Source organism: Lacerta agilis, chromosome 17 (genome assembly GCF_009819535.1).
Source record: "Lacerta agilis isolate rLacAgi1 chromosome 17, rLacAgi1.pri, whole genome shotgun sequence".
NCBI classification, from domain to species: domain Eukaryota; kingdom Metazoa; phylum Chordata; class Lepidosauria; order Squamata; family Lacertidae; genus Lacerta; species Lacerta agilis.
This window is the reverse complement of record NC_046328.1, coordinates 11,975,413-12,002,485: the sequence shown is the minus strand read 5'-3', so window position 1 is coordinate 12,002,485 and position 27,073 is coordinate 11,975,413. Positions and strand designations below refer to the sequence as shown.

Sequence of the window (27,073 nt, the reverse complement as noted above, 5' to 3'; positions counted from 1 at the left end):
CCTGTTGGAACAAAAACGTTTTCCATTGTTTCTGGAAAGTACAGACTGTGACCGCCTGTCATATCTCAACAGGAATGCTATTCAACAGAAGAAGGGCAGCCTGACTGTACGGTAATTTAAGGAAGAAATGTTTTAATATGTTATATTGGGCATCCTACTGAAAATATGAGCATTGAAAGATTTACAGCAAGTCTCATTTATGGTTTGGACCTCATGCTAAACCATAGTTTAGCCCGAATGCAGAGATCACTCGCGTTTTGCTTCTCCTACTGCACAAGCGACAGCAGCAAACCATGAACCACAGCACACTTTTACATCCAAGCTGGGGGGTCATGGGTCGTTTCATGCTAACAAAAGCCAAGAACACACCTTGGCTTAACAGTCATGGTCCAAATGAAGCAGATTCCTGGTTCAGACATAACATTAAGCCACAAACTGTGGTTCGTTATTTCTGCGTGCATGAAAGGAGGGTACATCAGTTTTATGAGAAATGGCTTATGCAATAGTTACTTTCCACCTCTGCACTAAAGTAAAAAAAGATGTAGGGTTTGCAATGGTTATCATGCAACCAGCCCCACATGTAACTCTTTGGTACTGCATTGAAAAAACATGATCCATGGTTTATTTTCAAGGTAACCAGTAATCAACTTGGAAACAGAGTTTTCTCAAGAGGATATAATCTGTGAACATACCTTGCCCTCCAGTTGCAAACTTGGTCCCATCTGGATGAATGTCAACTGAAAATATCGGCTTCCCTGAAAAACAGTAAGAGGAACAAAATCTCATGATTTGGGAGCCTCTTGCCACAATGTAGCAAGTTGTACACAAAGTGAAATAGATATCAAATGTCTCCCTGCCATCCAAACCACCAGTTGATGTTCTGCCATGCTGCAGCACGGCATAGTCCAAGCCAAACAGTGACCTGGCACTGAGCGTGACTTTTGAAATTTGTTCTGAAGGCAGGCATCTTTTCAGCACATGACTGATGGCAGGTGTTACACTTTTATTTTTAGAAAAGCAACAGGAAATCATGCTTTTAAGATGTCTATACTGTACCACTTCCAACGGATTCCAGGGCAGTGTACAACACAACACAACACAACACAACAACTGAGAAACTGCAATGAAGTAAACCACAGAGCCTAGGGCTTGCCGATCAGAAGGTCGGCGGTTCGAATCCCTTCCACGGGGTGAGCTCCCGTTGCTCGGTCCCAGCTCCTGCCCACCTAGCAGTTCGAAAGCACATCAAAGTGCAAGTAGATAAATAGGTACCGCTCCGGCGGGAAGGTAAACGGCGTTTCCGTGCGCTGCTCTGGTTCGCCAGAAGCGGCTTAGTCATGCTGGACACATGACTCGGAAGCTGTCTGCGGACAAACGCCGGCTCCCTTGTCCTATAGAGCGAGATGAGCACCGCAACCCCAGAGTTGGACACGACTGGACCTAATGGTTAGGGGCCCCTTTACCTTTACTTAGGAAACTGAAAAGCTGGCAGAGACCGTAAAGTTAGTTTTAAAATGTTGGAGCAAAAAAGGCAAAGAAGAAGGCCTGAATAGGACTTTGAAGTTGGCATGTGTTGAATCTCCTTAAGCTGGGTGGCACTATAGACAAATCCCTCTCCTTTAAACATCCTTGGCACATTGCACCAATTGACAGTACAGTTGTTCAAAAGGGGGCTCATCTGAAGATCTTATCACAGTTTCTCCATCTTCTGAACCCAGTGGGATACAAAGTCAAATAAGAGATCACACCTTATGGTACTGAGTACCTCCAACAGATCCTCTGTACCAAGCATTAGGTTACATGAATGATATTTGTTTGAGTTGTGTGAATGCAATTTATTTAATTGGTGCCATATTATACACATGGCACTTTAGAATAAACAAGTTGGATCATAGCCCAAGGGGCTTAGAATCTAAAAACAGACAAAGGGGAATCAGAGGTGTTTGTGTGTGTGGCAGGAAGGTGGGGGAAGAGAAAGAAACACAGCAAGACAGTTACCCAGAGTGCAGTATAATTGTTATTCCAGTACAATAGCCGCTCTCTATATTTGCATTTTGCCAAAACAGAACATTGGGCTGGATCCAATAGTGCCCTTCGAAATGGGGAAGGCATGTTCCACTTATAGAAAGGCTGCTTTATAGCTGGAGCCGGAGGCCAGATTTGCACTAACAGTAACACTTTTGCAGTAAAGCCATAGCTCAGTGGCAAAACATCTGCTCTGAATGCCAAAGGTCTCAGGATCAATCCCAGGAATCTCCAAGTAGGGCTAGGAAAAGTTCTCTGTCTGAAACCTTGTAGAGCTGCTGTCAGTCAATGCAGACAATGCTGAGCTATATGGGCCCATGGTCCAATGCATTATAAGAAGAGTTTGGATTTTATATCCTGCTTTATCACTACCTTAAGGAGTCTCAAAGCAGCTAACATTCTCCTTTCCTTTCCTCTCCCACAACAAACACTCTGTGAGGCGAGTGAGGCTGAGAGCCTTCAGAGAAGTGTGACTAGCCCAAGGTCACCCAGCAGCTGCATGTGGAGGAGCGGGGAATCGAACCCGGTCCACCAGATTATGAGTCCACTGCTCTTAACCACTACACCACACTGGCTCTTATAAAGCAGCTTCCTATGACTTTAGAACAGTCTATGACTTGTCTATGACCTGGCGTGCTCTGGTCCATGGGGTCACGAAGAGTCGGACATGACTGAACAACAACAACATGGAACCCAGCATCCTGTTATCACAGTGGCCAACCAGATGCATGCAAGAAGCCGGAAAGCAAGTCTTTAGTGAAACAGCACTCTCTCCTCCTGCAGTTTCCAACAACGGGCGCAATCCGAATCCAAGCATAGAGGCAAAGCAAAGCCACTGTGTCTAGTAGCTGCTGACAGCCTTTACCTCCGTGAATTTCTGAGTTAAGCCAAGAAACTTTGCTCAATAAACAGTGCTGAAACACACAGCCTCATTTCTCTCGCGTTACTCCCTCCTTGCACAAGAAAAAGACCAGGGACAGGTGACTTGGCGTTATGACTGAATCCGAGATTGTGGCTTGTTTCTCCCCAACAAGCCACAACTGCCGGGGACAAACAGAAGAAGACACCGTCACCCCCGTATGGTCCCCCTTCATCACACACACAGCCCAACAAGATAATGACAAAAATCTACCGACAGCATACAAATCAATATGGCTAACCTGATCCAAAACACCCACCCACCCCACTCACACAGGAAACCAAAGATCGCCACAGCCAACCACAAATGAACAATCACACCCTACGCCAATCCTGACCTCTCACCGCCAAAGAAACACAAGCAAACAACAGAGAACCAACACAAACAACGCTGACACCAAATCCTACATATACTAAGGAAAATAGAAACATCGTCTCCCCATCCCACCCACCTCCTTCCCCCTTCCCTCCCTAATGTCTCAACAACCAAAATTGTTCTGTAAAAATGTTACATGGAAAAATACGAGAGACATTGCACACACCTTTGTAAACCAAGAAAATCTTTAATAAAAAAACACACACAGACACATACAAGCCACAACTGCTAGTCTGATTTAAAACCATGTTCTGTTACTGACTTGTAGATTATGGATTGTCAGGGAGCGAAACTGGACACAAACATGTATGTAATGTTCTTTCTTTATTTCTTTATTGTATTGTGAAATTGCTTTGAGATTGCTTTGATAGAAAGTGGTTCATAAATTGTATCATCACCATCATCCTCTTCTGCCCTTTCCCACTCTGGACCTGTCCCATTTGGGAACTTTTAAAAGCTAAAGGCTTAGGCGTCTGTCCGGGCGGCTGCTTTCACTTCCCAGCACCAACACCACAACTTATTTGGATTTGCAGCGGCTGCATTACTCTTTGGTCCCTCTTCTTCCCCCAACAGTTGGCCTATTTTTATATCCTGTTGAAACAAGCCAAAAAAGGTATTTGCTCCTGTCGTGACATGGATTGATGACTGCCCTATTTGGCACAGGCATGAGGAGAAAAAGGAAACTCGGGGCTTCTGTTGAAATCTGACCAGTTAAGGAGGAAAAAAACAGCAATTCGGCAAATAGCAAATCAACAAATAAAATACTTCTTCAAACATGATAAATTCCCAGAGCTCAAATGTTACAGTAATCAAATCCAGCAGGTCCAATACTCCCAAAATATTTTAAGTAATCACATCTTTATAGAATCATAGAGCTGGAAGAGACCACAAGGGCCATCCAGTCCAACCCCCTGCCAAGCAGGAAACACCATCAAAGCACTCCTGACAGATGGCTGTCAAGTCTCTGCTTAAAGACCTCCAAAGAAGGAGACTCCACCACACTCCTTGGCAGCAAATTCCACTGTCAAACAGCTATTACTGTCAGGAAGTTCTTCCTAATGTTTAAGTGGAATCTTCTTTCTTGTAGTTTGAATCCATTGCCCCATGTCCGCTTCTCTGGAGCAGCAGAAAACAACCTTTCTCCCTCCTCTATATGACATCCTTTTATATATTTGAACATGGCTATCATGTCACCCCTTAACCTTCTCTTCTCCAGGCTAAACATACCCAGCTCCCTAAGCCGTTCCTCATAAGGCATCGTTTCCAGGCCTTTGACCATTTTGGTTGCCCTCCTCTGGACACGTTCCAGCTTGTCAGTATCCTTCTTGAACTGTGGTGCCCAGAACTGGACACAGTACTCCAGTTTAGTAAGATGTCAACTTTTTTCGAAAGGAAAACAGAAAGGCAAAAGTAAAATATTTCTTCAATACTTCTTGACATAGAAGGCACTTCTTGTTGGTTTCTGCTGACTTTTCACTCGTCCTACAAAATGCTGGGGATTAAGCATAGGGCTTTCTGTGGCTAGCCATATATCCTGCATCCAAGTGTCTCCATTGGAGGAATGATGGCACACATTTTTCAGCTAGCAGCAATAAGCTTTTATTGATTTAGTTAATTTGTATGCCTCTTTTCCATAGTGTGCTGTGCCAAAAACACCTTACAATAAATGCCCTCCTATTATCGAAGCGCAAAACATTTATTTTGTTGGGGGGTGGCAACACACCAGTTTATAAAAGGGCTTGATAAATTCAAACAGAACAAAATTCAACAATTTTCTACACTGCCTGTTTAAGCATTTTTTACCTTGCTTTTTAGTGTCAAAGAGTTTGTCAGGGAGGCTTACAGAACAATAAAGAAAACCAAGGGAATCCCTGCTCTCAGGCTTACAATCTTTTAGACATGGCACAATTTTCAAAAAAGAGAGATGGGGATTGAGCAGAAGGCAGAGTTCCTGAAGCTTCAGTTTTTTTATATTGACCAGATAGAATGGGAAATGTTCAAGCTGGTACTTCAGCAGAACTGATGGAAGAGTCCTGCTCTGCAGCTTGCTAGAATAGCTGCTCTTAGGTGACAGCCTGGAGCACAGGTTGTCCTCATATTGAAGCAGACATTATAAAAACCCTTCAAAACCTTCTGGGTTTTTTGGGGGGTGGGGGAAAGAAAAGAATAAAGACTCAAAGCTTTATTTATCCAAGTGTGCATTTTTAATGATAACGTTTTCTGAAATCTTTTGGATTGGTGATATTACTGCCCACTGCCAGCCATCGGAGGTCTGAATGAAGCTTTGGCTACTTTATGGAACACCTCCTTCCCCCAAGGACTGAGCATCTGGTAACAGATGAGCAAAGGATGAAACACTGGCATTACAGGGATTAGCTGTCTGGAAACAGCAAGATAAGGAACGGTACACGCAGCTATGTTTTCATAGCACTATTTGCAAACCTATCAAAACTGATAGTTTTGGGAAGGATTTTAGCTTTGTGCAGGAAATTCCACTTGATAAACCACTGAGGTCCCATTCCGCCCTAAAATATTTAAATGAATATGCTTGAGTATATTTTGTTTTTCCTGAGGACAAACTTATTCCAAAGATCTTAAAAGTTTGAACATGCTAGAATCTCAGAGTTAAAATATGCTAGAATTATATTCCTGCAATGCAGGAATATGCAGCTGCCCCACACAAGGATTGAACCTGCAACCTTGGCATTATCAGCACCACAATCTAACCAACTGAGCTATGCAGGATGCAGCCACTTTGACGATCTTCTCCTTGGGCATTTGGAAAAGTCACAGTATTTTTATTATAAATCAAATGATTATTGTTTAAATATATGCACTGGATAGTAATGGCTCAAGGAGATGTTGAATTCTACGCCTTTTTTCCCTTTTAACTTTTAAGATCCAGTTCCGCGAGGAAATTCATCAGAATGTCTTGTTGTGCCATTTGCTGGCAATGGTTTAACGATGGTTTGAAGTGACATGCAGTCGTTGTCACTGAATTGGACCACTGATCCATCTAGCTCAGCTTTAGCTACCCTAAATGGTAGCAGCTCTCCAATTATTTCAGGCAGGAATCTTTCCCAGCCCTACACAGAAATGTCAGGGGTTGGACCTAAGACTTTCTGCATTCAGAGCATGAACTCAATCCTAGAATTACAGCCCTTCCCAATACTCAGTAGACACTTATACAATATTATTTAGAAGCCGAATTAAAACTTCTTTTTTTTAAGAACACCCAAGCTTCTAGCAGTATTTCATTTTATTGGTTGCTTTGATGGCTGCAGTTCTTGCAGACTCCTATATTTTATGCAAAATTTGGTTTTAACTGTTTTTTGTGAGTCGGCTTTCAAACCACTTCCATGGCTGAAAAACAGGATATACATGGTTTTAAATAAACAAACATTGGCATCACTTGGTGACACACACCATTCCAAGACCCACAAGTTCAGGTGGCTTGGTTACAACCTTAGGCTTCATGAGCTCCCTCTCCACACCACCACCAGAAGAAGAAGAAGAAGAAGAGTTTGGATTTGATATCCCGCTTTATCACTACCCGAAGGAGTCTCAAAGCGGCTAACATTCTCCTTTCCCTCCCTCCCCCACAACAAACACTCTGTGAGGTGGGCTGGGCTGAGAGACTTCAGAGAAGTGTGACTAGCCCGAGGTCACCCAGCAGCTGCATGTGGAGGAGCGGAGACGCGAACCCGGTTCCCCAGATTAGGAGTCTACCACTCTTAACCACTACACCATACTGGCCCAGGGTGGCCCAATGAGCTGTGTTAGGAAATCCTGAAAATCACAGCTAAAAGGCATGAGGCTTGCCTCTAATGCAGGAATGGGGAACTTGTGACCTTACGGACATTTTTGGAATACAACTCCCATCAGCCCCAACCAACATGACCAATGGTCAGGGATGATGGGAGTGTGGTGCACAACACCGGGGGGGGGGGAGTCCAAAGGCTCCTCACACCCACTCTGATATACAAGCAGCAGCTCAAATTCCTTTTTTAAAACAATACTGATTAAGATAGCATGCAAATTATGACAAGAACATGCAAACAAAATATTCAGATTAAACATACCTCTAGTAGAATATCTACATGCTTCAAGCATTTCTCCCTTCTGTTGGAGGTATCTCCACTGTGAACCTAGTGTTTTATTACTTAGGAAGGAGTGCTATATGTCTCTTAATAGCAGTTAATTTAGAGGGTTTCCGATTCTTTCCTTTCTTACTACAGCAGTTCAGAGCTATGGTGGCTGGTTGAAGACAGATCTATGCCATTATTTTCTACAGGCATCGCTTTACTTTATTTTTACTTTTTAAAAATCTTTATTAATTTTCAAACAGTTACAAAAAGAAGACAAAAACACAACTAAAAAAAAACAGTTCATATCTATCCAGTAAATCGATCAAAACATATGCAAATAAGATACTCATTCTAAAATATCTTTATAAGACCCATTACCCCTCCCTCCCCCCTCCCCCTTGCTTCACAGCCTTCACTTTGTTGCATCATATATCCCTTTATTCATCTGCATACCTATATATATAATTTTTCTTCTACTTTCCATCCCAATTGTTTGAGCCTTTAAATATCTGCAAGAATATCAGCCATTTCTACATGGTGCTTAATATATTCTTTAAACAATTTCCAATTTTTTCCCCTTCTCCATTTCATTTATACCCTTTATTTCCTCGTATTTTGATGCCAAGTTATAATACCTTATCATTTTTATTTGCCAATCTTCTTTATTGGGTATTCTTTTAGATTTCCAATTAACTGCTATAAGGAGTCTGGCTGCTGTTGTCGCATACATCAGTATGCACCTGTCATTAGCTTGGATATCATCATCCCGCATCCCTAAAAGGAATGTTTCAGGATTTTTTCTAAAGGAATACCTTAGTATTTTTAAAAATTCTTTATAGACCATCTCCCAAAAACCTTTAATGTCGCTACACTGCCACCACATATGTATTTATGTACCTATTTCTTTCTGGCATCTCCAACATTCATTATTTGTTCCTTTTATGGGTATCACTTTACAATAGCTTTGCTAGCCAGATACCCTACAATCTGCATTCTTATGAACAAGTTGCCTAGTTATAATTTCCCTAATGACAGCTTGCCTTGGTTTGGAATGCTTGTGCAGTTTGTGCCAAAAGGTTCTTCCGCAAGTGTGGTGTAGTGGAGCCAGTGTGGTGTAGTGGTTAAGAGCGGTAGACTCGTTATCTGGGGAACCGGGTTCACGTCTCTGCTCCTCCACATGCAGCTGCTGGGTGACCTTGGGCTAGTCACACTTCTCTGAAGTCTCTCAGCCCCACTCACCTCACAGAGTGTTTGTTGTGGGGGAGGAAGGGAAAGGAGAATGTGAGCCGCTTTGAGACTCCTTCGGGTAGTGAAAAGCGGGATATCAAATCCAAACTCTTCTCCGCAACTATCCAAGCTACAGCGTTCTAGCCCAAAGGCACGCCGCACACAAGCACCAACCACAACAGTACATAATGCTGCAGGAACTAGCCTTTACTCTTCCATTTCCCCCTGAAGTCAATATCCACTGCCCTAAGGTACACATTCCAAAATGGTATGGCCCAGGTTGCTTTCTGTCACGTTATTTTCAGTTACGGGATTTCCCACCTTGGAAGGGGTCATAACCAGGCTCAAACTAAGCCTTCTGCTATTAGTGTTTGGAAGTGTGCACTAGCATTCACGGAAGGCACGATCTGATCTAAGGTACCGGTAGGTCACAACTAAGGCTGGGCGACATCTGGTTTTCAGCTTCGTGATATATCACTAGTTAAACATCGCAATATACTGATATATCACAAGGTCAGAAATAAGGATGGAGCTATGTAGAGGCATTGGCTGGCTTCATGCTTTTTCTCACATTGCTATTTTTCCATAGCACACACACCATAAATTGAAATATATTGGCCAGGTCAAAAACTATGAAACCAATATCACAATTTGGACTTCAAACCCATTTTGGACTCTATACTGATATACCATCACCCAGCCCTAGTCACAACAGCGGTTCTGCCACAATCTCTTTCTGCTTGTATATTTAGGTTTTTGTTTTGTTTTTAAAAGAGGAAATAAATGAGGAAGAAAAAGCACAGAAGCAACAGAAGGCGAAAGGAACTCTTTCTACCTTTGACACTGGTGCAGAAAACAAAATTTCAGTAGGTATAGCTTTTGACCTAGCTAACAAATTGTACCTGCCAAGCATATACAGTCACAAGAGGAACATAAAGAATGTTAGAAACTCAAAAATATACGGTAAGCTAATCGCCAAATGGCACCTTAAACCTAGGTTGCGGTTGCCACAATGGAATGTCTAGGCACCATATTTTTTACAATTAGAAGTATTTCCCCCCATTTCATTTCTATAGCGCTTTGTATTTTAAAGAATATTTGTTGTTGTTCAGTTGTGTCCGACTCTTCGTGACCCTATAGACCAGAACACACCAGGCACGCCTATCTTTCACTGCCTCCCGCAGTTTGGCCAAACTCATGCGACACATTAAAATATCAAATAAAACAATCCAGAATAAAACCAATTCTAACTTCAAGTAAAATGTTTCAGATCCTTCTACAACTGGCATTCTGCTTTCCCCATATTTATTTACCTGGTTAATTTATATAGCTGACTCAAAGCAGAAGTACTCTAGGAAGCCAGTGTAGGACCTGAGAGATCAGGGTTCAAATCCCCACTCAGCCATGAAGCTAACTGGGTGACCTTGGGCAAGTCACACCTTCTTAACCTACCTCACAGGGTCATTGTAGGGATTAACTGAGATGGTGGGGTCGTCTGTGAACCATGGACTCCTTGGAGAAATAGGGCAGGATGTAAATGCAATAAATGAGCTCTTCTGCTTACCTGCTGCAGGGGCCAGCCAGATGGAGATGTCAGTTGCCAACCTGGCATGGTCGCATTGGACCCGTGCCAGGAGCAAACGAGCCTGGTTAATTTCTTACACTGGACTGAGGGCATTGTCTAGGTTTGGACAATGCCTGGCAAGCCCTATCCATAGCACCCTCAGCTCCATGACAGAAGAAACCGGATAGATAAGTGTAGTAAATAAGTACACCTTGACACTTCAAAAGCATTCTCATCAAAAGCCACACTAATTTTATTTAAGGCATCCTCTCCCCGCCCCCCGCCCCCCCAGGCATAGGTGATATCAAGAGCACAGACTGCATCTGATACGGTAAAAACTTAAATCATTTTCCTTTCACTTGCTAAAACATCTGTGTTTACCTGCCCTCTTAGGAACTGGTACTTTTTCCCGCACTTTGTAAACCATGAAAACTTGCCACTTTCTGAAGGCCCAACACAAGATATTACTCACACACTGAGGAGGACCACAGCATAAACCAAGGCCTCTGAGCATTTTCAGTTGGAATTCTTAGCGTGGTTAACAGTGATCTTCAATATCAGCGACTTTGCAGGAGTCTTTTTTTGAAATCCACAAGCGACAGACCTCTAAAGCAGGCTTAACTCAAAAAGGGCACCCCTGCTGGATCAGACTAAAGGTCTAATCTAGCGTTCTGCTTCCTACAGTGTCTGAATAGATCATAGATGTGAGCTTCCCAGAGGCCAGCAGGGCACGAAGGTCCTAGCCGAGGGATGACAACCCCTGTATTCTTGCAGGGAGGTCTTTGCCACATGACCCACCCTTTTCATTGGTGTGTATGTGTGTTTCAGAGTGGGGCCGGATCAGCCTTTACAACAAATTTCCAAAGGAGCTCTCAACTGCAGCATTATATATGAAATCACACAGAGATGCGACAGTAGAGCATGAAAACTCTTCCACAAAGCCTGGGGATTCCGGTTAAGTAAGCTTGCTTCATAGACCAACTATTCTAGGCTATTGTCAAAGAGTGATTTGAAAAGGGTAAAACAATGAATGCTGCTCAGTGTTAGTAGAACAGGCAGTGGCAGAACTATGTACCCATCCAGAATAAATTGTGGACAATATGCGCCCTGGGAATTCCTTCCAACCTGCTCTAAAGGTAAAGGTAAAGGGAACCCTGACTGTTAGGTCCAGTTGCAGACAACTCTGGGGTTGCAGCACTCCTCTCGCTTTACTGGCCGAAGGAGCCAGCGTACAGCTTCCGGGTCATGTGGCCAGCATGACAAAGCCGCTTCTGGCGAACCAGAGCAGCGCACGGAAACGCCGTTTACCTTCCCGCCGGAGCGGTATCTATTTATCTACTTGCACCTGACATGCTTTCGAACTGCTATGTGGGCAGGAGCAGGGACCGAGCAACGGGAGCTCACCCCGTCACAGGGATTCGAACTGCCGACCTTCCAATCGGCAAGCCCTAGGCTCAGCGCCACCCACGTCTAGCAGGGCACCCCTAAACAACAGCAAGCTATCCTAACACTAAACCACCTTAAACGCCAAAAGAAGTCACACCAGCCTGTCTCTGCAGACCATCGGGTAAGGGGATATTTCTGTGACAAGGTAAATGACACAGTATCCAGCTGAACTTCTGCAGCATGTGGTAGGTGGGGTGGATTACTTCGCCCCTCTCTCCTCAAACACACAGACATCCAATTTCCTGTCTTTCCATATTAAAGCTCAACTCTCTGATGCACTTCTCTCCCGTGCTGAATAAATGGACAAAGCAATGGTGACCCACTTTCGATGTTATTTAACCCAAGGAGACACATCCCCCACCGGAAAAAAACACTTATTTTTACTGATGCTGTATGCAAAGAACAAAGTTAAAGGTTGCAATCCTAACCCCACTTACCTGGGAGTAAGCCCTGTTGAATTCAACAGAACTTACTTCTGAGTATACATGGTCAGGACTGTGCTGTAAGTACTGCAGAATGTGCATGTAGCAGCAGCTCAGTAATCTTGGTGATACACACCTGGTAAGGGGCTTTAAAAAAGTTATTATGCTCCACATCCTCAGAATATGCGCTTTCTTGTGTTCTGTGCATCGGGTAAATAATATTTAAATTGGGCCTGGTCTGAGGCAATAAGGAGGTTTGCTATGCAACTGAATCAGTCCGTCTGGTCATTTATTTAATCCTATAATCTAATTCTCTCTGAATGGCAAAGCAACCAGCCTTGAGAACCTCTCTGGTCAACCTCCACCCCAAGAGAAACAACAGCGTTTTTAAAAATGTAGATCCTTTCTTTAGCCTGATACACATGTTCCCACTGTTTTCACCATACAATCCAGGCGTTACATATCAGGTTCTCCTAGAGCAAAGGTGGGGAACTGTATGTGACCCACAGTCCAAATCATTATCTCCCTTATCACCTCCCCACTTGCCCCAGGCCACATTTGACAGGAAGATGGGGCTGCCCCACCTGTTAATCACCAGACATCATAGTGGAAAGTGTCAAAGATCAACTGATGGTTTCCAGTCTTGTGAACTTAGTACTGTGAACAGCATTCTGCAAGTGCAAAGGATCAGCTGATTGCTGGAGCTAGTCAAGTCAGGTCACTGTCACTCAGCCATTTGGGAATATAAGCGGTACAGACAGACATACATACATACATACAGGCCAGCTGATCATCAGGATTTGTAAAGCCCAGGGCACAGTGCTTTGCAGTGCCTGCAAACCCTGTTTCTGCTCAGCTACATCTTTACTTGCAACACACCTGATCAGGTGTGTGGGAGGTTAAAAAAAAGGTAAAGGAACCTGCCCTGACAGTTAAGTCCAGTTGCAGACAACTCTGGGGTTGCAACACTCATCTCGCTTTACTGGCCGACGGAGTCGGCGTTTGTCCGCAGACAGTTTTTCCGGGTCATGTGGCCAGCATGACAAAGCCGCTTCTGGCGAACCAGAGCAGCGCACAGAAACGCGTTTACCTTCCCGCCGGAGTGGTACCTATTTATCTACTTGCACTTCTGACGTGCTTTCGAACTGCTAGGTTGGCAGGAGCTGGGACCAAGCAACAGGAGCTCACCCCGTCACGGGGATTCGAACCGCCGACCTTCTGATCGGCAAGCCCTAGGCTCAGTGGTTTAGACCACAGTGCCACCCGCATCCCATATGGGAGGTAGGTATGACTTGATCAAAATGGCCTCAAGGCTCAAAGGACATGACCCCACTCCACCCCCACAGGCCCAGTTCCCACGGCTGTCATGGGGTATGATTATACTGAAGCAGTATGCTATTAACACCTACTTAAAGTAGCACAGAAAAGCTCTTTCCTTGCTCTGCTCCTTTTGCAAACTGTCAGATTAAGGGCTTGCAGTTGACATCTTGTAAAACTTACTTAGTGTGCATGCACACGAAAGCTCATACCAGGAACAAACTCAGTTGGTCTCTAAGGTGCTACTAGAAAGAATTTTCGATTTTGTTTAGCCTAATGCAAAGAGCTCTATGGAGTTGCTTTGCTTTCCAAGCTGCACAAGTGCAATAGAGACTTGTGCCAGCAGTTCTTTAGAGCAGTCTTACCCCAAAATGGCAGCTGGACAACTGTAACCTTGGTTTAAGGAGCCATTTGGCACCTAGCTTTTGTGCACGCGTGTGTTTTTCCAACACTGCATAATGCTCAGAAACTTTCAGAGATTGCCCTGTGTGTCCCAAAGTATGGTCAGATCACAGAGCACAGTCAGAAGGCATGCAGGGCCACACCTTTTCTAAAGCTAAGCCATCTTGGGTTCCATGATGGAAGTAAGATGGAATGTAAATGCGAGGAAATAAAATAAGTAAAAATCTTACTCAGAGAAAGTCACGTTCACTGAACTGCACCCTGGAAACCCCTATCTGTTTCACACCAAGTGCATGGGGTACGCCCAATGGATACCTCAGTACAGGGCCGGCGCGTCCATTAAGGCGAACTAGGCAATTGCCTAGGGCGCCAAAATGGAGGGGGCACTGGCCAGGCTTGGGCGGGGGGGCGGGCTAGCAGAGAAGGTGCTGCTTGCCCCCTACACCACCCTCCACCTCCTGCTAAAACAGGCTTGGGGGGGGGCGCCAGAAGGTGGTCTCGCCTAGGGCGCAAAAAACCCTAGGACCGGCCCTGCCTCAATAATAAAGAGAAGGGGCCACCACTCTGCAGATGCTCAAAGACCCTTTGGAGACAGACTGACAGTCTGATTCAATGCAAAGCAGGTTCCTAGGTGTGTGCTTGGAACACCTGTCAACCGCATCGGGGCTTCCTCAGCAACGAAGAAAGGAGTGACTCTACCCATGCCCAGAGATCCCTCGGCTTCTCCGGAGCCCAACTGAGGATGCTGCACATGCTCTGACTAGTCAACCCTAATTCTTTAGGAGGAGAACAGGTGTGTGTGTATGTGTGAAGCTCCACACATGCCCAGAGATCCCTCAACTTCTCCAGAGCCCAACCATGGAGGGCTGCACATGCTCCAAGCCAACCCTACTCCTTTAAGGGGAGAACAGGTGTGTGTGAGAGAGAGAGTGGGGGGGAACTCTGCACATGCTCAGAGATCCCTTGAGTTGCACATGCTCCGAGCCAACTCTAATTGTTTAGGGGGAGAACAGGTGTGTGCATGTGAAACTCTGCACATGCTCAGAGATCTCTTGAGTTGCACATGCTCTGAGCCAACCCTACTCCTTTGGGGGGGGGCAAGTGTTTCAACTCCGCAAATGCTCAGAGATCCCTCTAGCTGCACATGCTCTGAGCCAACCCTACTCCTTTAGGGGGAGAACAGGTGTGTGCATGTGAAACTCTGTACATGCTCAGAGATCCCTTGAGCTGCACATGCTCCAAGCCAACCCTACTCCTTTAGGGAGAGAACAGGTGTGTGTGTATGGAACTCTGCACATGCTCAGTCCTCCCCCCTGCTTCTCCGGGCCTGCCTGAGAGGCTCGGGGGAGCTGAGCACATGCACAGAATCCGAGAGCACCTCCCCAGCGCCTTGGGCGGGGGTGGGTAGGTGGGTGGGTAGGCTCTCTGCACATGCTCTCCCACACCCTGCTCGAGAAGCCCCCCGTCCCCCCTCTCTTAGGGACGGCAGGAGACCCATCCCCTCTGGCTCACCGCTGTGGTTGACCCAGGTCGGCTTCAGGAGCTTCATTTTCCTCTTCCTCCTCCTCTTCTTCCTCCTCCTCCTCCTCCTCCCGCTGCTCGGGTGCCTGGGCCTCCGTGTTGAGGGCGGCTGCAGGTCGGGGCAGGCTCCGCGAGGCTGGCGAGGGAGCTGCGGGTGGTGGTGGTGGCGGCGGAAGGCAGGCGAGGGCTGGGGAGTCGCTGCTGCCGCCGCCGCCCTCACAGCCGGCGCCCCGCCGCCATGGGCTGCCACCCTCCTCCTGCGCTCGCCCCGGTCCCACCACCGGCCGCCGCCGCCGCCGCCGCCGCCTCCTCCTCACGGGAGCTCCATCCCGGCCGCCCGTCCCGCCAGCCGCCCCTTCTGCCTCCGCCCGGCAGCATCCCCCGCTCCCGGCGGCTCCCCGGCAACGCCGGAAGTCAGCGGAGGCCGACGACCTAAGCGGCCCGGCGGGAAACAAGAGGCGACGCCCAGGGAGGAGGCCGGGGGACGGGGAGGGAAAGGGCGGCTGGGATCGCTCGGTCGCTCGTGGGGACGACGAGGCGGTATCCAGCGCGGGGAAGAAAGGGGAGAGCAGCATTGGAGGGAAGCCCCTCAGCTGCAGCCAGCTAGCTCCCTGGGCTCCCCTTTTCTGAGAGGGTGGGCTGCTGGGGTGCAGCTAGGGGACCCTCCTATGCTGTATGATACAGGATTGTTCCTTATTCCAGTTGGAAAATGCGCGCTCTCTCTCTCTCTCTCTCTTTCAAGTCGTGGGTCCTCTCCGCGTGTCTGGAAGGGTGTGTGAAAGGTCCAGAGGTAGCATTATTATCAATTTACCATGGGATGGAAGCAGGGCCGGATTTAGGTTTGATGAGGCCCTAAGCTACTGAAGGTAATGGGGCCTTTATATGTCCAGCTGTCCTTTGTCAACAACAAATTGTCGCTGTTTTTTGTTGTTGAATATATGCTATATGGTAATTTATGAACCTAACAGGTATGTGTGTGGTGTAGTGGTTAAGAGGGGTAGACTCGTAATCTGGGGAACCGGGTTTGCGTCTCCGCTCCTCCACATGCAGCTGCTGGGTGACCTTGGGCTAGTCACACTTCTCTGAAGTCTCTCAGCCCCACTCACCTCACAGAGTGTTTGTTGTGGGGGAGGAAGGGAAAGGAGAATGTTAGCCGCTTTGAGACTCCTTCGGGTAGTGAAAAAGCGGGATATCAAATCCAAACTCTTCTTCTTCTAAAGCCATTTGCACATGCGGAATGTAGGCACCCTATGTATGTTGTTGTTGTTGTTTAGTCGTTTAGTTGTGTCCTACTCTTCATGACCCCGTGGACCAGAGCACGCCAGGTACTCCTGTCTTCCACTGCCTCCCACAGTTTGGTCAGACTCATAGGGTCAGGCTCTATATATAGGGTCAGACTCTATATATAGAAATGAGCAAACCAGTGATATTTTAGGGAGCAGGCAGGGCCCATTACTTACATCATAGGAGCCTACACAACACAAAACACTGTTGCTGTATGTAGGTTTTATTTTATTTGTTTTTTATTTTATATTTTGGAAATGTACATCCAGATTTTTTTTCCTTTAATTTTTTTGGGGCCAGGCCCTAAGCTATAGCTTGTTTAGCTTATACGTAAATCCAGCACTGCCACCTGTGCTGTATGATACAAGATTGTCCCTTATTCCAATTGGAAAATGCTGTCTCCTGTTTCTTTCTCTCTTTCTTTCTTTCTCTCTGCCAAGTCGTGGGTCCTCTCCGCGTGTCTGGAAGGGTGTGTGAAAGCTCCAGAGGTATTATTATTATTATTATCAATTTACAATGGGGTGGGAGGTTTGCAGGCTATGAAGGACATGCTCACAATTTTATGGACAGCTGCATGAATTGTGATAGCTAGGAAGGGGAAGGGGCAAGCAGAATATAAAATGGGAGAAGGGTATAAAGAGGTGTGGAGTATAGCTATTAATGATAAATTGACATGTGCCATTAAGGTAAGACGGGGGATATGCAGGAGAAATTATTTCGAGGAGATATTGAGGGTGTTTGTTGAATTTGTACTGTTAAAACAGAAAGGAGTCAAACCATCGCCAGAGGTGTTGAAATTTTGGGAGGTTGGGTAGTTACAATAGAATGGTCTCTGGTGGGGTGCACATTTTTATTCTTATTTATTTATTCTTATTGCTTTGTCAAAATAAAAGAAGGAAGGAAGGAAGGAAAGTCATGTAGTTAAGCTCCGGGTAGCCAAGCACAGACAGATTAACAATTTTTCTTGTGTGTGTTTGTGTGTGTGTGTGTGTGTGACAAATTCAAGAGGGGTCATCCTGTCAGGCTGCAACAGATTGGAATGGATTGTTTTCAAGTGACTTCAGGACCAGATGCAAAATCAAATAAATGACACACAGCCCTCCAACCGCCCCACCCTAACAGTTGTTCCTGAAATGGTGCATTTGGATATTGCCATTGTTGCCGGGGCTGCCAACACCCGTCGGTCCCAGCCAGCAAGGGAAACAGTCAGGGAGGATAGGACTTGGAGTCCGACACATATCCGGATGGTGGGAGCTGGGAGTCCGACATAAATCCCCACTCCTGGGGTATGAAGTTGCTTCAAGACCTGCTATATTGGGAAACCTGTGGTCCTCCAGATGCTGCAGGAGGATACACCCACACCCAACTCTCTCATCATCTCCAACTATTGGACTTGCTGTCTTGGAGTGATGGGAGTTGGGATTCCAGCAACATCTGGAAGGCCACAGGCTCCCTCCTCCTGGTGTGTGAAGTTATTTTGAGACTCCCTATATCAAAGATGGGAAACCTGTGGGCCTACAAGAGTGTAGCAACTTCATATACCTGTGGCCTTCTAGATATTGTTGGACTCCCGATTCACTTGGTCCCAGATAGCAAGTCCAATAGTCTGAGAGAATTAGACTATTGAACTTGCTATATGGGACTGAGTGGATTAGGAGTCCAACATCATCTGGAAGGCCACAGGTGTATGAAGTTGCTTCAAGACCCGCCTGCGGCCCTCTAAATGCTGCAGAAACCTCAGCATTGGGAGATGGGAGCCCAGCAACAACCTAGATATAGCAGATGTTGAAATGCCTTCAGGTATCAGGTGTGGCCCTCCAATTGTTGCAGGGCTACAGCTTCCGTCATCCCTGGCTGTTGACTGTGCTGGCTGGGGCTGGTGGAAGTTGGAGTCCAAGAGTGGCTGAAGAGCACCACAGGCTCTCAAGCTCTGTTGTATACATACTGTTGACTTCCTCACAACAATCCTAGTTGGTATTATTCCCCATAGTCTAGATGGAGACTTTAGGCTGAGAGAGGGCAGGGAAGAGGAGGCAGCTCAGACACACCCCACCTGAAGCAAATAATAAATAAATAAACCTTTTTTCATTCCCCCCCATCTATAATTCTATGATTTTATGAAGGGCTTGATTGACTAATGATTGGTACTATTTTGTGCATGTTTACTTAGAAGTAAGTTGTTTTAATTTCAATTAAACTTAACCACAACTGAGATCAAGAGTGTTCAGGTAGCTCTGCATTAATTCTATTTTAATCATCTTAAAAATTGTCTAATAAAGTCTTTGAATACCATATATCCCAAATCATAATCCATAGAATTACACAAACTTTATTAAGTATATACTTTTCAACATCTCATAAAGTATCTAACACCTTTTGAAGAATATGCTGCTGTATGCAAAAATATAATAAAGGATTCCCAATTCCGTATATGTTTCTGTTGTTTCTGTTGCCCTTCTTAAACTTTATAATTGCAACATATCATTGCAACTTTTATTCCCATTCAACCACTCTCAGAAATGTGCAGGTATGGATTTTTTAAAAAATTAAATTAAATTAAAATAAACAATAAAAAATGGTTTTCTCTTTGTATTTGCATTTTTATTTCCATCACCTCTTATGGTATCCAACATTTATTTGCCTTGGTGCATTTCCACCATAAATAAAATAAAATAAAATACTTTCACTATTAGATTCACATTTTTTGCATCTCTGGACTAAATTCATAGCACCTGCTATGCTATAAAAAAATCTCTCATATACTAGTGCACAGTGAAAAAACATGTCTCACTTTTCATATACTGTACCGTATAGCACAGCATACTTCCAGATATCATACATTATGAACACATTGTTAAACACTGGTCTGAGCCTGGCCCATTTCCTTATCAAAGAGATTCAAAATGTTGCGCAACAGAGGAATCTAACACAAGAGATTGTCGAATCTATTGTGCAATGAAGTTACTAGCAACCTTATGCGGTCTCTTGTGAAACAATGTTATTCCAGGACAAAACATTTCTTGAGTGGAACAATAATAATGTACCATTAAGTGACTTCAACAGTGTTGCATTGAATATAACATAAAATGTTACCCTTCCAGGCCAACACAGCTATATGACTCCCTCCAAATGTTATTGGACTCCAATTCACACCAACCCTGACCATTGGGCATGCTGACTGTGCCTGACGGAAGTCGTAATCCAATCACGTTGGTTCCTCATCTCTGCTTTAGAACTGTTGCTTTCCCATGTGCAACAAATATTGTTCCCCCTCATATGCAAATGAATGCAGATTTACTAAGTCGACTACAGTATATAATGAACTGACTACATTCCTTATACAGTATAGACTTTCTAGGCAGCTAATCCCATTGAACACACTGGAATGCATTTTTAGGTTTACATTGAAATTGTCCTATTAAAAATAGGATTACAGACCTTTTTAAAAAGTATTTAAAGGGAATTGATTTAGACTGCAATACTATACACAGGACTACAGAAGTCCCACCAAGTGAGCGGGGTTTTAACTTCTGGGTAGATATGAGTAGGACTGCATCATCAGGCTACTGTGCTTAGAACTGGTACCACAAAGTGTGGCATACTGCATTTATAGAGAAACTAGCCACTAACCCCCAAATTGTGAGTTTTACATGGTACATCGAAGACAGACAAATTAACTTCAAATGGGAGCTTTTTTAATTAATTATAAGGAAGACAATCCACAACATCCTTCATCATACTATGTAAAAATCAGGAATAGGCCTGCTTAACAGTGGTACCTCGGGTTACAGACGCTTCAGGTTACAGGCACTTCAGGTTACAGACTCCGCTAACCCAGAAATAGTACCTCGGGTTAAGAACTTTGCTTCAGGATGAGAACAGAAATCGCGTGGCGGCTGTGCAGCAGCAGTGGGAGGCCCCATTAGCTAAAGTGGTACCTCAGGTTAAGAACAGTTTCAGGTTAAGAACGGACCTCCAGAACGAATTAAGTTCTTAACCCGAAGTACTACTGTACTACTAATGCATTCCCAACATGTAGTGCTTACTACTGATGATCTCATCCTTTTATATCTTGCCATGTAAGCAGTTTTCCTGGTCTTATTTGTCTTTTCTCCTACTGTAATTTAGTTTAGCTGAAGTGTTATTATGGAGGGTGCCCTGTGCTATCATTTTAAAATTATTATTTTGGAGGGGGTCGGTGGCAAACAGCCTTTTTCGTTCCATTATTGTTTCTTGTTGCACTCACCAACCTTTGCAACAGCCTTTTAAAAATGGCAAATATCTGTACTGCTGAAGACGTTTTTTAATTAATCTGTACCTAGATAGGATTCTTCAAAGTAAATAAATATATACAAAAGCTACAGATTTGGAGTCTTGGGTTTCTACTGTTCCCAGATTAATGTAACCTGAATTCCCCAAAAGTCTGGGACAGCCAGTAAAAGAATGGAAGACAACCTGTAGAGATAAAGCTCTTTTATTAACGGGAAAACAACTCCAAACCGAGTCGATTTCCCCCCAACCGGAACCTTTGTGTGAGGGCTTGTGAGTGGGGAGGACCTCAATGGCAGCAGGACCGTTGTGCAATGCCGGAAGTGTCCCCCTTCCGGAACGGAGAGACCTGTTGCGCTGCTGCACTTGGGAAGGTTCGCTGCGCTGAAGAGCGGAGGAGAGGCATGTTGGGCCAGGTTGTCGCTTCTGGGGCGCTGAGCCTCTTTCGCAGCGGGGCAGGAAGCTCTTTACTTAGGTAGGGGGCAGGGTAGTTTTTTGTGTTGAATATATGCTATATGGTAATTTATGGACCTAATAGGTATCTAAAGCTATTTGCACATAACAAAATATGTATTTTATCAAAGTACTTGTTGAACTGAAATACAACTAAGAAGTATATTAATAGTGAAATACAATCAAGAAGAAGTATATTAATAGTGAAATAATTATTAAGCTCTAACTTAAACCCAGGGACGCGGCACTGGATGGGGGGGCAGGATGGGAGGGCTGACCCACCAATCACCTGTCAAAAGGAAAATGTTTCCTTGTGTGTTTCCAGATACATAAAAGGTGTTCCTGCTAATCTCAGACCAAGAATCCGTGTAGACCAGTGTCCTCTTTCCAACATTGACCTTGCAAGAAAATCAGTAGCCATGGCCTGCAGTTTGCCATTCAAGCAGGGTAGACTGCACTAGGGCATGGAGGTGCATTTTTAAAATAGGCTGGGGTTTTTAAAAAAAAGATTTAGATTATTGTCTGAATTATTCAGGCTGGGATAGTACAGTCAGTAGAGCATGAGGCTCTTGATCTCAGGGTTGAAGGTTCAAGCCCCATGTGAGGCTAAATATTTCTGCATTAAGGTAAAGGACCCCTGGATGGTTAAGTCCAGTCAAAGGCGACAGTGGCGTTGTGGTGCTCATCTCGCTTCAGGCTGAGGGAGCCGGCATTTGTCCGCAGACAGCTTTTCTGGGTCATGTGCCCAGCAGGACTAAACCACTTCTGGCGCAACGGGAAACCATGACGGAGACCAGAGCACACGGAAACACTGTTTACCTTTTCGCCACAGTGGTACCTATTTATCTACTTGCACTTTTGGCGTGCTTTCGAACTGCTAGGTTGGCAGGAGCTGGGACAGACCAATGGGAGCTCACCCCGTCATGGGGATTCGAACCGCCAACCTTCTGATTGGCAAGCCCAAGAGGCTCAGTGGTTTAGATCACAGCACCACCCACGTCCCTATTTTCTGTATTGCAGGGGCTTGGATTTGATTACCCTTGTGGTCCAACGATTCTATGACTCCATTCTATGGTTGCTACGTATTGACGGTTTCAAATACTTAGGTTGCTCCTGGGACATTGCCGTGCACTGGGCAAATGGTGAGACACCACTGCTCGGTCCAGCCCGCAGTGGCTATGCCACACAAAAAAATGAAAAAAGACCTGATGGGCCCGATCCACAATCCTTTATGCCTTAGCTTCAATAAGTTGGTTTGAAACATTTGCAAAATAGGAGTAGAAGAAATGACCATCACAGAAGTGAAGAAGGGTTTGCAGTTGGGTTTGTCACTGGAAGTTGCCCACAATTGGGGCGCCAGAGGCACAAAGAAGGCATAGAGGAGGCTGAGCTAGATTTAAATGGGGTGTTGGGTGATGCCTGTAATCTTTGCTATTGCGTGCTATATAAATATTGGAATGAATGAAATATTGCTTATTTCTTAGTTCTCAGCTAATCTGGAATGTTCAAGGTCGAGCGAACCACTGGCAGTCTTCACTTCTTGGACTGAGGGCAGCACTACCTATGAGGTAAAACCCAAGTCAGCTTCGACCTTATAGGTACACAACAAGCCTGTGAGAGTGAGTGTGACTGGCCCAAGGTCACCAGTGAGCTTTGTAGCTGAATCCAGGTCTCCCTGGTCCTAGTGTGACAATCTCAGGGTTGTGGTTTCGAGCCCCATGTTGGGCAAATAGATTCCTACATTGCAGGGGGTTTCTAAGGTTAAAATTTAGGTCACATTTACCTGGGAGTCAACCCAGCTGAATACCGCAAGACTTGTTTTCAAATAAACATGTGTAGCATTGTGCATTTAAGAAGAGTTCTGTGTATTTCATGGATGATCCAATAAAACAGGGATGGGGAACCTGTTGCCTCTCCAGATGTAGTTGGACTCTGACTCCCATCCAACATGGCCAGTGGACAGAGATGATGGGATTGATGATGGGATTTGTGGTCCAATGTCTGAAAGGATACAGGCTCACCAATCCTGCAATATAATGTATAGTTTGAAATGTTTTTGCTCCATACTATATATAATGAACTTTAAAAGATATTCAAATTCTCATTCACAAAAAACCAGAGGCCTTGCTATTATGAATTCTGTCCATGGAAATTAAGAAAAACAATAGACCCCTATTCATGTACGCAACCACAGAGGCTAGGATCCTAATAGCAAAGAATTGGAAAAGTGATAATATCCCCACAAAAACAGACTGGCAAGCAAAAATGATAGAATATTCACAACTCGCAAGGATGACAGCATGATTAAGAGGAAATTTAGTACAGAAAGTTGATAAAAGTTTGGATAATGTTTAAAGAATACCTTTAAAACTGTTGTGACAATGGTAAACTCCTGGCAGACTTAGAATGATTCTTGAAATACAAAGAAAGTACATAATAGAATTGTCTTGATAAGAATTGGGAAAGTGAAAAAAGAATAACGAACTGTGTACAGATTAACAAAATGCAAAATAGCACAATGGGAAAAATCGGAAGTTGGTGTTTAAGGTGTATTTATGTTGTAATGTGTGTAGTGTGTATTGTTTATACTGTATTATATGTGTGTATTGTCTATGTATAATATAGAATATTTTTAAATTAAAAAAATTAAAAAAAATGTTTTCGGTCCAGCTTGTTTTTGAAACCATCAAGGTTTCAGAGGCTTTGTTGGTATGTAGGATATAGTTGGCCTGAGTGATAATATTGCATGCCTATAATTGCCGATAAGAACTCTTTGAAATGTTTTTCTCTCTCCATTAGAGCAGAACCAAGGAAGAAGAAGAAGGTGGATCCAAAGAGAGAAATAGCCATCAGAGAACGGTTGAGGAAGAAAATAAAAAAATTACAAAAAGCCCCTCAGGAACTAATTCCTATTGAAGACTTTATAACACCGTTCAGATTTCTAGATGAGAAAAGGTAATTATCAGGGATTCCCATGCATACAGCGTGGCTGCAATATATTTTCCATAGTTTGCAAAGCAGTTTTTTTTCAGTATTTTGTTCTCTGTAAGGGAAGTGATTCTGGAGTATGAGTATTAATCTGATTTAGTTACGTGAAAAAATTACATTGTGTGCATGATTGAGAGAGGGGGCACTTTATACTTTGACTGCATTTGGGCCATCATATTTCAATTCAATAAGCCAAGTATTTTCCTTGCATACACGGACCCTTCTCTCATCCGATTGCATGATACACCCTTTATGGGGCATGTCTTAATGAAAGGCAGTGGTATCCGACTAACCATTGTTTCTGGGTCCAGTTCTGGGCGTCACAATTTAAGGAGGATATTGACAAGCTGGAACATGTGCAGGGAGGGCAACCAAGATTATCAGGGGTCTGGAAATCAAGCCTTTGGTAACAGTTGAGGGAATTGGATATGTTTAGCCTGGAATAAAGACTGAGAGAAGATATGATAGCTGTCTTTAAATATATGAAGGTGAATAGAAGATGGAGAAAGCTTATTTTCTCCTGCTCCTGAGGTAGGACTCAAACCAATGGCTTCAAGTGACAAGAAATGAGATTCTGACTAAACATCAGGAAGAACTTTCTGACGATAAGAGCTGTTTGACAGTGGAACAGATTCTCATGAGAACTGAAGAACTCTCCTTCCTTGGATGTTTTAAGCAGAGGATGGCTGGCCATCTGTCATGGATGCATTAGTTGAGATTCCTGCATTGCAGGAGGTTGGACTAGATGACCCTTGGGGTGCCATCCAACTCTACAATTCTATGATTCCCATTTGATCCAGACTAGGGACATAGGTGGTTATTAGTCTTTGAACAAGCCAGAATTTTAAATCATGGTTTGAAGGAGGTTTAAGATCGTAGCTTGTTCTGAAGCTGGTAAACCTATTTTCCTAGTTCAGACAAAAAAAGGAAACCATGAGTAATGGGGATATTTCTTTATTTCATTGAGCTCTGTTGCCTAGGGAGAAGAAGGGGTTATATGCATAAGCCAAAGACTTGTACAGTGGTACCTCGGTTTAAGAACAGTTCGGTTTAAGAACGATTTGGTTTACAAACTTTGCAAAACCAGAAATAGTGTCTTGGTTTGAGAACTTTACATCGGTCTAAGAACAGAAACCGAATGGTGGAAGGGCACTGGCGGTGGGAGGCCTCATTAGGGAAAGCGTGCCTTGGTTTAAGAACGGTTTTGGTTTAAGAACAGACTTCCGGAACAGATTAAGTTTGTAAACCAAGGTACCACTGTACTTCATAATATGGGATATGGTTGTCCTAATGAAGCCAGTGCTAGCCTGAGCCTATTGTATCTGAGTTAAGTTCAACTTCTGATTCACTGACATGTTCAAGGAGTGGAATGGATATTGAATAGCACTGAAAGTTTCAGCAATCAGTAGCTATTTTCATGTGAAGACAAAATACGGTGAATATAGCATGCTGCTTGTCTCAGACCCTTGGTCCATCTAACTTAGAATTGTCTATGCTTACTGGTAACAGCTCACTTCACATCTTTCCCAGCCCTACATGGAGATGTCTAGGATTGAAATGGGGAACATCTGTATGCAAAGCAAGTACCGTTTCATACAAATTCCTTGTTCGTGATATGGGTTTCCTTGCTTCAGGATTACAGTTCTGTGTGATTTAAGTAACTTGAAGATAGTTGATGCCCCCAAATTACACTGATCAGCCAAAGGGTATTTGTTAAGGCAAAGGAATTATTAGACGCTGACATTGCTCAGCTTTAATATAACAGAAATATTTCGCAATAAAGTCAAGAACCCAGAGCTGCAATATGGCACAATGGACCTTGTGACCACACAGGCACACTTCTAAAATTGCTTCTTTCCCAGAGATTCAGTGTCAGTTTGGCTTAAGAAATTTTAGCTCTCATAGTTTCCCCTTCTGAAACAAGGATTAACAGCTCAGGAACTTGTGCAGGTCTTGTTAAAAAATCTTCCAACTGGTTGGCCCACATAACTGTGTTTTGTTTTTCTCTTTTAGGGTGCGAGACACCCCTCCGCTCTCCCCTGAGGAAAGCGAAAGGCGAGCTCTGCTTATGAAGAAGTGGTCGTTTTACAAGCAAAAGCAGCACGAGGCAGAGAAAGTTGCGATCAAATCCCTTGTGGATGCCCAGGAGGCAGCGTTAAAAGAATTGCGCTTTGAATCGGAGGAACTGTACGAGGCAGCGATTCAGCGAGATGTTGGGCTGTTCCCTTTTGAGAGGCAGGAGCTTATGCACTCGCCACCACTGCCTAAGTATGAGGCTCCCGAAGGAAAATGTGTTGACACCACCAAAGTATATACACAGTGATTCGGAATTGCTGCCAAGGAACTACTGGAAGATTCAGCAAATGCAGAACACAGTAGCATGAACAATGTGTGGTCATTCATTACTTCTGAATCACCAGAAACGAATAGAACACATCACAAGAGCAAGCCTTCCTTTTTAGAACAGGGTACATTCTAGACATCCACTATCCTTTTCTCTTTGTGTAAAGAATATGTGACATAAACAACAGTTTTATGATGATTTATTTTTTTGGGCCATTTTTTTCCTGATTAGTAGCCAACTTCTGGTCTGCCAGTTGTTGTGTGGAGTACAACTCCCATCGTTCCTCGCTGTTGGTTATGCTGCTCTGAGCACCAGCTTGGACAGAATTTGTTCAGCTAGGATATGTTACTGGGTCTACATTCTAAGTAAAGCTGTGCGAGAAGAAGGGACGGGTTCTTTCCTGCTTCTCATAGCAACCCCTCTTGAGCC

General features: G+C 44.3%; 2 protein-coding genes across 2 annotated transcripts in view; one reads left to right on the top strand and one right to left on the bottom strand.

Annotated features, from left to right (window-relative positions):
- The window catches only part of LOC117061445 (protein HIRA), a 59,775-nt gene extending 44,240 nt beyond the window's left edge, over positions 1-15,535 (bottom strand). The window contains exons 1-2 of the mRNA XM_033174284.1: positions 15,298-15,535; positions 693-755 (exon numbers count right to left, since the gene is read on the bottom strand). Coding sequence (XP_033030175.1) covers positions 693-755; positions 15,298-15,334 — 100 coding nt within the window. The 5' untranslated portion in view covers positions 15,335-15,535. The remainder of the gene's footprint in view (positions 1-692; positions 756-15,297) is intronic.
- A 5,617-nt stretch (positions 15,536-21,152) lies between these two features.
- On the top strand, positions 21,153-26,842 carry MRPL40 (mitochondrial ribosomal protein L40). Its single transcript, XM_033135963.1, has 4 exons — positions 21,153-21,334; positions 22,797-22,880; positions 24,112-24,267; positions 26,314-26,842. Exons 1-4 carry the CDS (start codon positions 21,174-21,176, stop codon positions 26,621-26,623), a joined length of 711 nt encoding a protein of 236 aa, XP_032991854.1. The 5' UTR covers positions 21,153-21,173; the 3' UTR covers positions 26,624-26,842.
- Positions 26,843-27,073: the final 231 nt, after the last annotated feature.